This window comes from Pseudorca crassidens, chromosome 4, assembly GCF_039906515.1.
Source record: "Pseudorca crassidens isolate mPseCra1 chromosome 4, mPseCra1.hap1, whole genome shotgun sequence".
NCBI lineage: Eukaryota > Metazoa > Chordata > Mammalia > Artiodactyla > Delphinidae > Pseudorca > Pseudorca crassidens.
The window spans coordinates 52,811,013-52,825,150 of record NC_090299.1 but is presented as its reverse complement, the minus strand read 5'-3'; the positions used below and the strand labels follow the sequence as shown (position 1 = coordinate 52,825,150).

At 34.3% G+C, this 14,138-nt stretch overlaps 1 protein-coding gene across 8 annotated transcripts in view; it reads right to left on the bottom strand.

Moving 5' to 3' along the window:
- Positions 1 to 14,138, bottom strand: part of TBC1D19 (TBC1 domain family member 19) — a 162,670-nt gene that overhangs the window by 15,908 nt on the left and 132,624 nt on the right. For all 8 annotated transcript variants that reach the window (XM_067735679.1, XM_067735683.1, XM_067735685.1 and 5 more), the window contains 3 exons: positions 11,006 to 11,038; positions 7,407 to 7,516; positions 5,228 to 5,319 (listed from right to left, as the gene is read on the bottom strand). In XM_067735679.1, the coding sequence (XP_067591780.1) occupies positions 5,228 to 5,319; positions 7,407 to 7,516; positions 11,006 to 11,038 (235 nt within the window). The remainder of the gene's footprint in view (positions 1 to 5,227; positions 5,320 to 7,406; positions 7,517 to 11,005; positions 11,039 to 14,138) is intronic.

The window sequence follows — 14,138 nt, the reverse complement described above, 5'->3', positions numbered from 1 at the left end:
TTAAAAGAGAAAATGGGATTGAGAGATTGCCTTTGTTGGTGTCACATTAACTTTCTTGAGACTGAAAAAGGACCCCCCAGGTTTCAGAAATTCCTCAATACTAGATAACTATTGTTCTAATATAACAAAATACATGTAGGCAGTAGTATTGATAAATCAAGATTTTTGGTTGGTTTTAGAATTTCTGTTTATAGATGCCAAAGAAACTTTTAGCCACCAATTATTTTAAATTTAAATAATTTACTAACTTTTAAGCCTAAATTATTAACTTCAACTAGTTTCATTTTACTGGATCTCTCAGTGTCTTATTAGAACAACAGCACCACACATCATGCCTTCTGCTCCCTAGTATACATCACAGATTCAATTTCTTAGAAATACAGTTTATTGAGGCATAATTTATGTATAGTAGAATTTGCCCTTACTAATGCACAATTCTGAGTTTTGTTAAGAACCAAATGGAAATTTTAGAACTGATAAATACAAAAACAATAAAAACAATAACAACAACAGCAACAAAACAGCCCTCACTGGATGGATCCAATAGCAAAATGGAAATAACCATTGAGAGAGCCAGTGAATTTAAATATAAATCAATAGAAGTGTCCAATCTGAACTACAGAGTAAAAAGGATTGAAAACAAAATGAACAGAGCTTCAGGAAGCTGTGAGATAAGACTAAAAGTTTTAATATTTGTGTCCCAGAAGAAAAGGATAATGAGTGTGGTGCAGAAAAAAATATTTGAAGAAATAATGGTTGAAAACTTCCTAAATTTGGCAAAAGAAATAAGCCTCAAATTAAGATGTTAAGCAAACCCTAAACAGGATAAACCCAAGAAATCCATGTCCAGATACATCATAATCAAACTGCTAAGATCTAAAGACAACGATCTTGACAGCAGCCACAGAAAAACAATAATTGATATTATTTCTTCCTGACATGTTTTGTAGAACTTGCCCATGAAACCCTCCAGGCCTGGAGTTTATTTGAAAGTAGAAGGGATAAATTAAAGATGTATATTGTAAATCCTAGGGCACTGTTATAGACTGAATGCTTGTGTCCCCACTCCCACCCCCAAATTCATATATTGAAATTACCCCCCAATGTGATGGTATTAGGAAAGAGGTGTGTGGCCTTTGGAAGTTAATTAGCATTAGATAAAGTTATGAAGGTAGGTCCTCATGTTTGGGATTAGTGCCTTCGTAAGAGTCATGTGAGAGCTTCTTTTTCTTCTCTGCTCTCCATCATGTGAGGATACAATGAGAAGCAGTCTGCAACTTAGAAGAAGGTCCTCTGGAACTCAACCATGCTAGCAACCTGATCTTAGACTTCCAGTCTCCAAAACTGTGAGAAATAAATTTCTGTTGTTTATAAGCCATACAGTTTATGGTAATTTGTTATAGCAGACTGAACTAAGACAGACACTTATCAAAATATATTTTTAGAAAGGTATAAATAATAATCCAATACTGGAGATAAAATGGAGTAAAAAATTATTCAATTCAAAAGTAGGCAGGAGGGGAAACTTCCCTGATGGTCCAGTGGTAAAGAATCCACCTTACAATGCAGGGGACACAGGTTCGACCCCCGGTCAAGGAACTAATATCCCACATGCTGTGGGGCAACTAAATCCACGTGCTACAACTACTGAGCTCATGTGCCTCAACTAGAGCCTGCGTGCCACAAACTACAGAGCCCACACGCTCTGGAACCTGCATGCCACAACTACAGAGCCCACCTGCCCTGGAGCCTGCGTGCCACAACTAGAGAAGAGAAAACCTGCATGCCATGACTAGAGAGAAGCCCGCATGCTGCAACGAAAGATCCTGTATGCCTTGACAAAGATCCTGTGTGCCGCAACTAAGACCCAATGCAGACAAAAATAAAGAAAATAAATAAATAAATAATAAATAAATTAAAAACAAACAAACAAACAAACAAAAGTAGGCAGGAGGGACTTCCTTGGTGGTCCAGTAGTTGAGAATCCGCCTTTCAATGCAGGGGACATGGGTTTGATCCCTGGACGGGGAACTAAGATCCCACATGCTGTGGGGCAACTAAATCCTTGCACCACAACTAGAGAGAAGCCTGCATGCTGCAATGAAAGATCCCGTGTGCCACAACTAAGACCCGATTTGGCCAAAAATAAATAAATAAATATTAAAAAAAAAAAAGTAGGCAGGAAAAGAGGACAAAAAGAATAAAGAGCACATGGGACAAACAAAAAAATGTCTATCAAGATAGTAAATAATATCAATTGATATTATTTTAATCCAATAATATCAATTACATTAAATGTAAATGGAATAAACACACCAATTAAAAGACAAGCTGCCACACTGAAAGACCCAAGTATACTTTTGACAAGAAAGCCACCTGAAAAGTAAAGACACTGATAATCAATATGTTAAAAGTAAAAAGACAGAAAAGAATACACTATACAAATTGTAATAAAAAGAAAGCTGGAATGGCTATATCAGACATAGTAGATTTATTGCTAGGAAAAGACACTACATAATGATAAAAAGATCAATTCTCCTAAAAAGAGAGTCAAATACATGAAGTAAAAATATATATAGCAATGCAGAAATAAAAAGACAAATTCACAATTATAATTGGAGGCTCTAACACTTCTTTCTCAATAATCAATAGAAAAAGTAGAAGAAAATTAACAAGTGTATAGAAGTCTTGAACATTATCAACAAGCTTGACTTGATTACCACTTACAGAACATTCTGCTCAACACTAGCAGCATACAAATTCTTTTCAAGTGTACATGGAAGATTCATCAAGATAGATCATATTCTGGGTCATAAAACAAACTGCAACACATTTAAAAGAACTAAAATCTTATGAAGCACATTGTCTAACTGTAACAGAATTACAATAGAAATAATAACAGAAAGACATAATATCTTTCCAAATATTTAGAAATTAAACAATGCAGTTTTATATAAACTATGGTCAAAGAGGAAGTCACAAGAGAAATTAAGAAACATTTTGAACTGAATGAAAGTGAAAACATAACACATCAAAATTTGTTGAGTGGAGGTAAAGCAGTGCTTTGAGGGCAATTTATAACATTATTGCTTACATTAGAAAAGAAGAAATGTCTCAAATTAATTATCTAAATTTCAGCTTAAACAAGTAGAAAGACAAGACCAAAACAAAACTAAAGCAAGTATACAGAAGGAAATAACAAATAAAAGAGCATAGGGCTTCCCTGGTGGCGCAGTGGTTGAGAGTCCGCCTGCCGATGCAGGGGACATGGGTTTGTGCCCCGGTCCGGGAAGATCCCACATGCCGCGGAGCAGCTAGGCCCGTGAGCCATGGCCGCTGAGCCTGCACGTCCGGAGCCTGTGCTCCGCAACGGGAGAGGCCCGCGTACAGCAAAAAAAAAAAAAAAAAAAAAAAGAGCATAACTCAATGAAACCGAAAATAGAAAAACAAAATCAATGAAACCAAAAACTGATTCTTTCAAAGAAGAATAAAATTAATAAACCTCTGGCCAGAATAATCAAGAAAGAGAAACAAGATACAAATATCAATCTCAGGAATGAGAGCGGTAATGTCACTCTGATTCTATAGATATTGAAAGGCTAATTAAGAATTATTATGGAATATTATGAATAATTTATGTCCATAAATATGATAACAGATAAAACGCACTAAGTACTCAAGAAGAAGGAGATATCCTGAAGAGTCCTATATCTAGTAAAAAAATTAAATTCTAAATTAAAAACCTTCCAATAGCATTAGTTTTAATTCACGAAAGCCTTTTAATAATTGATTTCTAGCCTGATAATTAAATTTTTATATTTTCTCTTGCATCAGAATTTTAATGTTTATCATAATTCACTGAAATAAATTTGTTCCTTTTAATGATTAAAGTGTATAAATAGACTAGAAAAAAGCCAGGATTTTAGCTTCTAGCAATAAACTAAATGTCTTCACTCTAGTAAGGAAAAGCATAGTTATATTCAAATATTCATTTCACAGTAGTAAAATAAAGGTCAGTTTACCACAAGAAAAAATGACTTGTATGTAATATAAAATATTTCTGCCATATTCTTGTTTTATAATATTAATTATTAATAAAATCCTGTTTTTTAATATCTACAAAAGAAAGAGTGTCACCTAGGTGTTACCAACGGATGATATGAGATGTTGTTTTATAAAAGGCATTTCTAAGATCTAAAATGTCTGAAATTCGATGGTGATTTTAGAATGGAGATATATATGTATATATATATATATGGAGATATATATGTATATATACATATATATCAATATATAAACATATACATATTCAATCTTTAAACAACTCCATGAGGTAGGAATTCCCTTGATTTTAAAGATGAATAAATTAAATTATCTTGACTTAAAGAAAGAAATTGAGGCTTAGGTAAATTAAATAATTTTATCAGGATTTTATAGTTTAGTAGAGATAGAATTTGAATCTGGGTCTGTCTCTTAAACCCCCCCACCCACTCATCCATCGGCTATGGATTCTATTTCCCATTAACTACTTTTGTGGTCTCAAAGAGTTAGTGTTCCTTTCAAATATGCCCTTATATAGGAGAAAATGGTTACACAGAAACGAAGACAGTAACAAAACACTGATAAATCATTTGGAAATTTCTGTTGCCTTAAGACACTGTTAATTAAAAAAGAGAAAAGAGAACCAATAATAATGAGGTCCACAGGTACCCTACATATTCATTGATAACTCATACTGAGATAAATGAACAAAAATTCAAGCTTTTGGAAGAAAAAAATCACAGTGTACAACCATTGGTAAATAATCGATCTAGATTCCTTTAATGAAAGCCAGCAAACTTTAACTTTTCTGTCTTTCATAAGTTGTTTTCTGATAAATTTGGCCTAAACTGACTTAATTTTAGTATTATCACATTTCTCAGGTAGTATTTGTTTCCACAAATTTTTGCCTCAGTTTGGCCAATACCTTTCATTATGAATAGAAAAGTTCTTTTAGTGATTCTTGTACCAAGCACAAAAATCCAAGCAAATAAGAATTTATTAGGATTTTGGTAAGTCTCTCAAGAATTTCTGTCACAATGTCGAGTTATAATTTACTACTTGATAATTATTGTTTTATTGGGGAGACTGTTAGTCTAATGTCTCTGAAAAATTACTGTATCTTTGATGATGAAAAAGAGCCTTCTGATATCAATTTATTCTTCAATTAGGAGAGAAAAATACTCACGGTTGAGCCCCAATTTCTCGTAGATGATAAAAGAGTTGGGGGAGATAAGTTTGAAGAAGAGTTTCAAACAGCAGACAGAGTGACACGATACCCTGGATACAATAATAAATCACAAGAGAAATGCATAATTTAGTATTTAAAAATGAACTCTGCCATTAAATTATTCAAATGGAAATGAGAAAAAGATTATCAATATAAATATTTTTTCCTTTTTAACAACGATAGGCTCCCCACGTAACCTGGCATGTAGTAATGTTAGGAATTCAAGGAAAACGTCATTTTATAGAAAAACCTGCTTCTCTGTAAGTCATATAGTATCACGTAGGCCCAGCAAAATTAGTTTTTTCTGGATGCATTCCAGTTTCCAGGTATTTCTCTGGTGCTACAGCCACACCCTTCACTTTCTCCTCCATATGTCCCTTCCCTTCCAGCTGTCTCACCCATCAGGGAGAATATTTCCTGCTTTTTTAACTCTTTCATTGAAATCCATCCCCAGAGAAAGACTAACTGTTTGAAATTTGCATCAGGAAGTTATCAAACAAGAATGTTTGATTACTTAGTATAAGGATAACTTTTTTAAAAACTGAAATCCACTTTTTTAAAAGGGCATTATCTGTAGAGCACAAAGTAGATGGTTTTTCAAGTGCATTTATTACTTGACAACTCTGAATAAAGTCTTTCTTGCAGCTCAGCATTCCTCAGCGTTGATCTTTGTAAGGAAGTTTTAATCCTCTTTTTGAATTTCTAAAGAAATAAGGCTGTCATGGTTCCAAATAGTTAAGTCTGGCTGCAAGCCAGAAAAGGAGATGACTGCCTGTTAAGTCTTTATTTCACTGAATAAAGAAAGGGCAGAGGCAGGGCTGTCCCAATCAATCAGCTGAAAAAGGACACCTTAGGGTCAGCACGGATATAGAGAAGGCACATCCAGAGTTGCTCAGTGGCAAGCTTCAGTGGTCTGCACAGGGAAAACATCATGGGTATCTACTGGGCAGCCAGTTAAAAACATTTTTTTGAAACTCTGAAGCGTAAAATGGTACAGAATATGTGAGTAAGAAATCTGAGGCTAAGGATGAGTTATAAGAAAAAAGAATTATTAATATATTTTTGGTTATTCTAGATTAAATATTCATGCAATATAGGCATTAAATCAAGTTGTCTCAGAGAGAAGAAACCCAAGATAATTGGTGGTACTTCATTGTTCATCTGTGACATCCTAGATTTCTGTTACTTGCCTGCTTTCACTAGCAATGTATGAGAGCAACAGTGGAGACAGAGGAAGGTGGAATAGGAATACACAGGAATGGCGGGGGGAGGATAATGAACTGCTATTTAGTTGAGTAGCGGTGACAGCCTCCTCTTTTGGGAAACTTGGTAGCCCTGACACATTCCAATTTTTAATGTTTTTTTCTGGAGAGTCAGTCAAGTTACCCACAAGCAGACCAAAGCAGGCTCAAAGACAGAAAAAGTATAACTGAAATAAAATAAACACTGCTTTTACTCAGGCTAAGGAGGGTGCGGGTGGGGGAAGGAAGATATGATAAAGGACTGGACAAAATAAAACAGATACAAATACTCAACTCCCAGTATGCTTCTCTTTGAATTTCATGTTAAGGCCAAGGAGCCATCTATTGAATAAACACAAAGGAGATATCTAGTTTGATAACTGATAATTAGCCAAATTGAAAAATAAGGGACAAATAAATGTTTATTTTTCATTAACAAAGAAAAGATGATGATGATGATGATGATAATCGTAACGACAACAATAAAAACAGCAGCCATCTATTTACTGAACATCTGCCACGAGCCAAGTGCTACCCAGGTGCTTTGTACACTGCTCTACAGCACCACAGAAACTCATTATTAACTCTGAAATGAGTTTCAGAGAGGAGGAAACCAGCATTCAAAGAAGTTAGCCACCTTTGTCAAAGAAAACAATACAGACATTGCTATGTTTTTTCTTTCAACATATAAAAGATAATTTAAATGCAATTGATAAAAGGCTTTTTCCTCTCTAATTATTACTAAAACTATTTAAATATCAATTTCTTCTTCTCTTTCATTTATTCTATAGAAAAGTGTTGCTTGACCTCACAAATTAACATTTGTTTTTCTTAAGGAAAGGAAAAACAGATTAGAGTCTGCTTTGATCCATTTTTTCTTTTTTTTATGAACTTACAGAAGGATGAGAAGAGATGGAATGAAGTCTGAAGAAAAAACGCACATACATCTCACGGAATATCTGATACAATTTGGAAGGTTCATGGTACAGAAAACAAAGTGGTGCAACTGAAAGAACAAAAAAGTTAATTAATAATATTGCAGAACTACTAAAATTAAAAAAATAAGTTCACAAAACATGAAAGAATAAATATTTTCTAGTAATAATATTCATTCATAGACAAGTTTAGAATCACATATATATTCTTTTTTCATGTTGAAAAGGGAATATATGCACACATAAAAAACTGAGTCATTAAAAATTAAAAAGAAGGGAGTAAATTATAAAATATTATAATCTCAACAGTAGAATAAGAATGACACAATGGAACTATATAGGGATATTGAAAATTCAAAGTAACTTTTAAAAACTACATAAAGTCAAGTCTCTTTTTTTCAATTGAAATAATAAGAAAGTGACAATCAGGCAATTCATTTTTACTTTGTCCCACAAAGGATCTTTTGAAATTTTTAATTTTTGAAGTCAGGTAAGTAAAATATAAGATGATTTACGACTAGCTTTTAGAACGATGGTCTGCAACTAACTGAATTTGAAAATTAAAATTTTGATTAACAGTTTAGGCTATTGGTCTATATTGGCATATCTCAATATGTATCTAGACAGTTTTCATAGGCTTAAAATAAAACAACTCTAAGAATTTATTTCTCTAATGAATTTGAATTAAGTTTTCTTTTGTACCCAGTTCATGGCAGTTAAGCACAGGTGGGTCAACTCAACCAGACAGCTCATGGCTGACTGTCAGAAAGTCAGATTTTAAAATCAGATGCTGACCTGACAGTCTGATTATTCTGCACTTGCGAACGTGATCATGCTTTTCATCTTTTCAACACTCAAGAATTTTAGGCAGCATAAATACACTATAATGCAGATATATAAAACTGCATTACCTAAATATTAATTTAATAAAAGTGACTTACTTATTGGGTAATTTCATCTATGATATAGATCAGACAGGTAAGAAGGTCTTGGGCTCTATAATGTCCGTGATGCCCTGAGGGCAGTAGGCATTAAGTAAGCAGGGAAACCAGTGAGCCAACTCAGCTCACTTCCTTTTGACAACGTGAAAGGAAAAAATGATAAAAAATTTTAAATTCTGACAAAACAAAAATTCGATTATCTGGGATAAATGGCGGTGCACAGTATTACTGATGAATAAATTATCAAAAACTAGCATTGTAACTGAGAAATTTCACTTTTCTGAAGGGCAAAAGAGAGACAAATCAATTTTAGGGTGGTAAATATCTAAATACATCCAAAAAAACCCCTCCTTTTATATATATCTATAGGAAAAGACCTTTATGTTTTATATATATATATATATATGTTTAAAAACTAACAGCCATGTCCTTTCACTTCAAAACTAATTTTAAAAAATTATTTTACTATCAAAATAAATTCCTACTTATTTAAATAGCCCCAACTGAGGTATTCTATACATTTAAAAAGAATAACTCTCATTCTAATTGCAACAACCTAAGAAAAAGCAATGTGGCACAAATACATGGTATTATTACAAATTCAAAATGAAGGTTTGGAATTCATTTACTTTTTGTGATGATGTATATTTTCCCCTCCAACTTCTTAAGTTATTGCTATTTAAAAACTTGTAATTTGAATCTAAAGGTTTTAAAGATTCAGTAATCATTAATGATCATTTCCAGTGAAGGAATGAAAGAGAATTTTAAAATCAGCACTTTTCTATAAACATATATAATATAGAAAACGTTATAATCAGTTATTATTCAAGATGCCACAATTGGTGATGTTGAATTCCCTTATATAGCTATGAAATGGAAAAGTTTTAGTCCATTACATATAATATGTAAAAAATCTTCTACATGACTTTATTTTCCATTTTAAGCATCTTTCCCTATTTGGTTCTTCCATAAAAATGAATGAGCTCATCATCTTTTTAACCAATTAAATACTGCACTATAGGAATTTATTTATGAAATCATAATATACTATACCTACAATAAAAACTTCATTAATCTACATATGTGGGAAAGGATAAGGCCAGTTTAAATTAGAAAAAAGTTTTGAATAAATTTTTAAAAGAGGAAAGTATTATAATTTTAAAGAAATACAGTAACTAAAACTAAAATGGCCTAGTACTATGTAGAGATCCTGGGGATAAGTTGCAATTATGCTAGTATACTGGTTCTAAATAAGTGGTCGCTGCTCTAAAGTATTTGTGGATGCTTAACATATTTTTCTAAAATAGTATAAACTGTATATTAAACATTTTGCATCACCTATTTCCTTAGCGAACTTTTCCCCCTTGGGTGTATAAACTTTAACCTATTAAAACAACCAGAAATGTGAATAGGCAGGAGTCAAAGATGTATTTTGTACCCTGAGAGTTGTTAGAAGATTTAAACTTTCCTGACGTTATTAACTGTTCTCCAAATCGCTCAGGTACATCTTTTAAAAACTAATTACTTGAAAAATGCTTGCAGTTGGAATTATCAAAATAAAAGAATAAAAGGGCTAACATTTTTTATTATTAAAGGTAAAAATTTATATTCTTAACCTTTTTAGGTTTTCTATTTTAAATTCCTCACATATTTATAAAAGAGAAATATGCTGGAACCTCACTATAACATTATGTGTTACATTATGAAATTTTTGTTGCTCAAGAGAATAAAGCCAAGGGCAGCATAATGCAGAATTCCTAGGCACTTTAAATCCTTTTCATTGTATGCTGGTTTTAAAGGTTTTATATTATGTCATTCACGATGACTGTCTGATGCGGAACACTTGAGGGGTTTTTTACAAAGAAAAGTGTTAATTTATCGCTGATTCTTTTTACAAAAGTAAACATTACTGTATATTTCTGTTTAGTCTAAAGGTTGGGGAGTAGGAATAGTTGGGACAACAATCTTCAACAAGCTAATATGTAATGCATGAAAATTTAAAAATTAAGTGGCACTTAAGGCATAGAGCATTCTTCCTCTTGCTAATCTTTGTTACGCTTCCTGCATTCCTCATTCAATGATACGTGAGGACACAAAGGTGCTCAGGGCTCTCAAACCTGCACATGCGTTTGTCACGTGTGCCTCAGGATGACTGGATGCTTCAATGTAATTGTTGCTGTGCACACCAGCCAGTCTGGAGAAATTATGAACTCACACTCAGTGTTGTCCCTCCCTTTGCGTTCTTTCTGACCTATTATTTTTTTTTAAAGACTTATGAGAATTAGTTTAGGAATTTAAGCAATCTCATTTTACATCTATTAGAACTAAATATCAATGTGTGGCTCTAAGTTCCATTGAATTAGAAAATGGAAAACCACAGAACCATTTTCCTGGTATGTTCAAGTCTAATTTGACAAGCAATCGCCATCTGAGCAATTATGATGACCCTTTATTTGAAAAAACTTTTAATTGGACATATAAACAGATATCAAATCCAATGTTTAAAGATGTTCACAATAACATTGTTAAGTGTGTGGTTAATGTAATATAAAGTGTGATTTTCATGTTTAATTTTCCAAAGTGTAATAAAAACAGTGAATATTTTAAAGCCCAACTTACCATACATTGAAAATCCATGAAAGGGGATTACACCTAAAAAAATAAAAAAGTATTTCTTTTCAATTAGTATACCCACTGAATTATTAGGTAAACTTTAGAGGATTAAAGCCAAAAATAGTGAGGTTTCCTATTTTTGCTTCAACTTTGTTCATGCATGTCAGAAAGACTTAGTGATGGGTCACCAACAAAACGATAGGCTTTTTAATACCTTTAGAAAAGCAATCTAGAGGTTTTCAATATATATCCAGTTAACTTTCTATTGATAAAGTTGAAAATTGAGACTGTGAATATGTGTTACAAAAAACAGAACAAGGCAGATCACATAACTAAGTTTAAGAACTAACTATAATGGTTTCAGGAAGTCAATAGATTAAGTCCTTCTTGAAGCAACTTCATCCTATATACTGGAGTCCAATCTGTTAAAAAATAAGTGAGCATTTCAAGGCACCTCTTATATAGATGCATTCCCTTATAAACTTACCACAAATTACATCACAGGATGTGGTTTAGAAAAAATATTGGCAGGAATATGGTACAAATTCAGTGTAATCTTTGGCAAGAATTATACACAAGTAAAGTGCACATCCATTTAGAAGAACATACTTGAAGCCTAACTTGGTATGCTAAACATCTTGTCACAGTCTAAGTGAAAAATTAGAACTCGTACAGCTTAGGTTCAAAATGGAAGCTCTGTAATATAAACACCACCATAGATCTAACACAGTACTAAATCAGGTTGCAAACACAAAAGAAAGATGAGTTTACTTTTTTGAAAAATAGCACAGAAACGCTTCATTCATCTGACATGTTCAGAGGCAAAAACTTAGTGTTGCACTTGCGAACGTGGTCATGCTTTTCAGAGGTCACCTAGGGTAAGTTCTAACAAATGATAGTTCAGTCTCAGTCTAAAACATCCAGCAATAGGGGGCACATTCATTCACAATGCAACCAATTACAATCTTGAACAGGTTTAATTTGGGGGGAGTTATTTCTCATACGGAGTGAGACTCTGGTTCCTTGTAATCCCCACTTATGTTTCCTAGTTCTGACCACAAGGGTCACATGGAACACACCTAATTTATCTTTCCTTGTAATCCCCACTTATGTTTCCTAGTTCTGACCACAAGGGTCACATGGAACACACCTAATTTATCTTCTGTGAAAACTTTCAGAAATACTGGAGGACGCTGTTCTCTCCCCCGCCCCCATCACCACCAGGTTGGGTTTTTTGTTTTGTTTTGTTTTTTGGTTTTTTTTTTTTTTTGGCTCTGAGACTTTATGAGTTTCTTTAACAGTTCCTCAGACTGAATACCTTCTCTATTCTATTCTCTGGACAAGCTGTAGTTTACGACAGTCCTTAAAGTGAGGTGATGAAAGCTTTTAAGCATTTTTCCTCCCTACACACCCCACAGCTAAAGCACAGTGCACTTGTGCAGTTGTTTCTGACCTAAGTAAAGAACTGTATTCTTATCTCTATTACATTTCCTCTTTGGTGAACCGTTCCAATTTGAGATAATCCTGGATTCTCATCCTGTTATCTAATGTATTCCCTCTTCTTCCTGGGTCCACATTGCTGGAAAGTTTGATAAATGCGCTATCTATGTCCTCATCCAGAGCACTATAAAAATGTTGAACAAGACAGAGTGACGGGGTTTCCCTGGTGGCGCAGTGGTTAAGAGCCCGCCTGCCGATGCAGGGGACACGGGTTCGTGCCCCGGTCTGGGAGGATCCCACACGCTGCAGAGCGGCTGGGCCCTGTGAGCCATGGCTACTGAGGCTGCGCGTCCGGAGCCTGTGCTCCCCAACGGGAGAGGCCACAACAGTGAGAGGCCCGTGAACCGCAGAAAAAAAAAAAAAAAGACAGAGTGAGGACAGGACTTGTCACTAGAGACCTCCTTCCATACTGATAGTAATTCATTGATCAGCACCCTATTGTGGTAAGTTAAGAACACAGACCAGATATCAGACAGACTTGGTTGGGTTCATCTAGCTCTGTTGTTTAAGAACTTTGTGTGCCTTTAGGTAAGTTCCTTAATCCCCTAAGCTTCGGTTTCCTCATCTCGTAAATCAGAGACAATGCTAGAACTACATAAATGATTAAATGAGATAATGACTGTAGCTCAGCCATTAATAAATAAATAGTTTAGACTCAATAAAAGTTAATTATTGATATTATTATTCACAAATTAGTTCATATTTCTTTGATGATTCTAGAAGTAATTTTATCAAAAAAAGTATGAGGAAAATCCAACATTATTCTGAACTAGTATGCCAGGTCAACCACCTTTAGAATTTTGTGCTGCATCACTCTTAAATTTCACAAGCTGTAATTCTCAGGATCTACCTTTTCCCATTTTTCCCTAGTCTTCTAGAACACACCACAGATCATGATGTCCAACTGTGTCTGAATTCTGTGCTGTTTATCATTTTCCCTGTTTATCTCTGTTTGATGAGCCACCCTGTTCTTTCAGAACCTTCCTGCTCTTCAAGTGCTGCACACTCAACTGCAGAACTCACTTCCCTCCTCTCTGGGAGGCTGATGCCACTGACATAAATTCTCACTTGTCTGTTCTTTACCTCAAACGTTCTTCACACATTTCATCTGTTTTCTCACTTCCCTTTAGGGAGGTCTTTGGAGGAAGATGCTTCTTCCTTTTTCTTTTTCAGAGCTACCATCTTCACCTGTGTTCTTAATCCTGTTTCCCTCACTTTCTCTCACAGAAGCTATGGTCAGATCTGTGGCTTGTCTATGTTTGGCCTGTGAGCTAAGAATGGATTTTACATTTTTGAAAGATTATTTTAAAAAACAACAAAGAGGAATATGTGGCAGAGACTGTTTGTGGCCAGCAAAATTTAAAATATTTACTATCTGGCCCTTTACAGAAAAGTTTGCCAACCTCTGCTTTGGAATCCTGCCCCATCAATTCTCCTCCTCACCCTTTTGTGTGCATCATTCAACAAATAGGAATTGAGCCTCTACTATGTGCCAGACACTGCTCTGAGGTCTGGAGCCTACTTTTTATTAGGGACAGGAAAGTCATGATAAAATAAGTGAATGTATGTCAGACAGTGATAAGTGCCACAAAGAGAAATAATGGAGGGAAGGGGGAGAGAGAGGAAAAGGCTGGGGGAG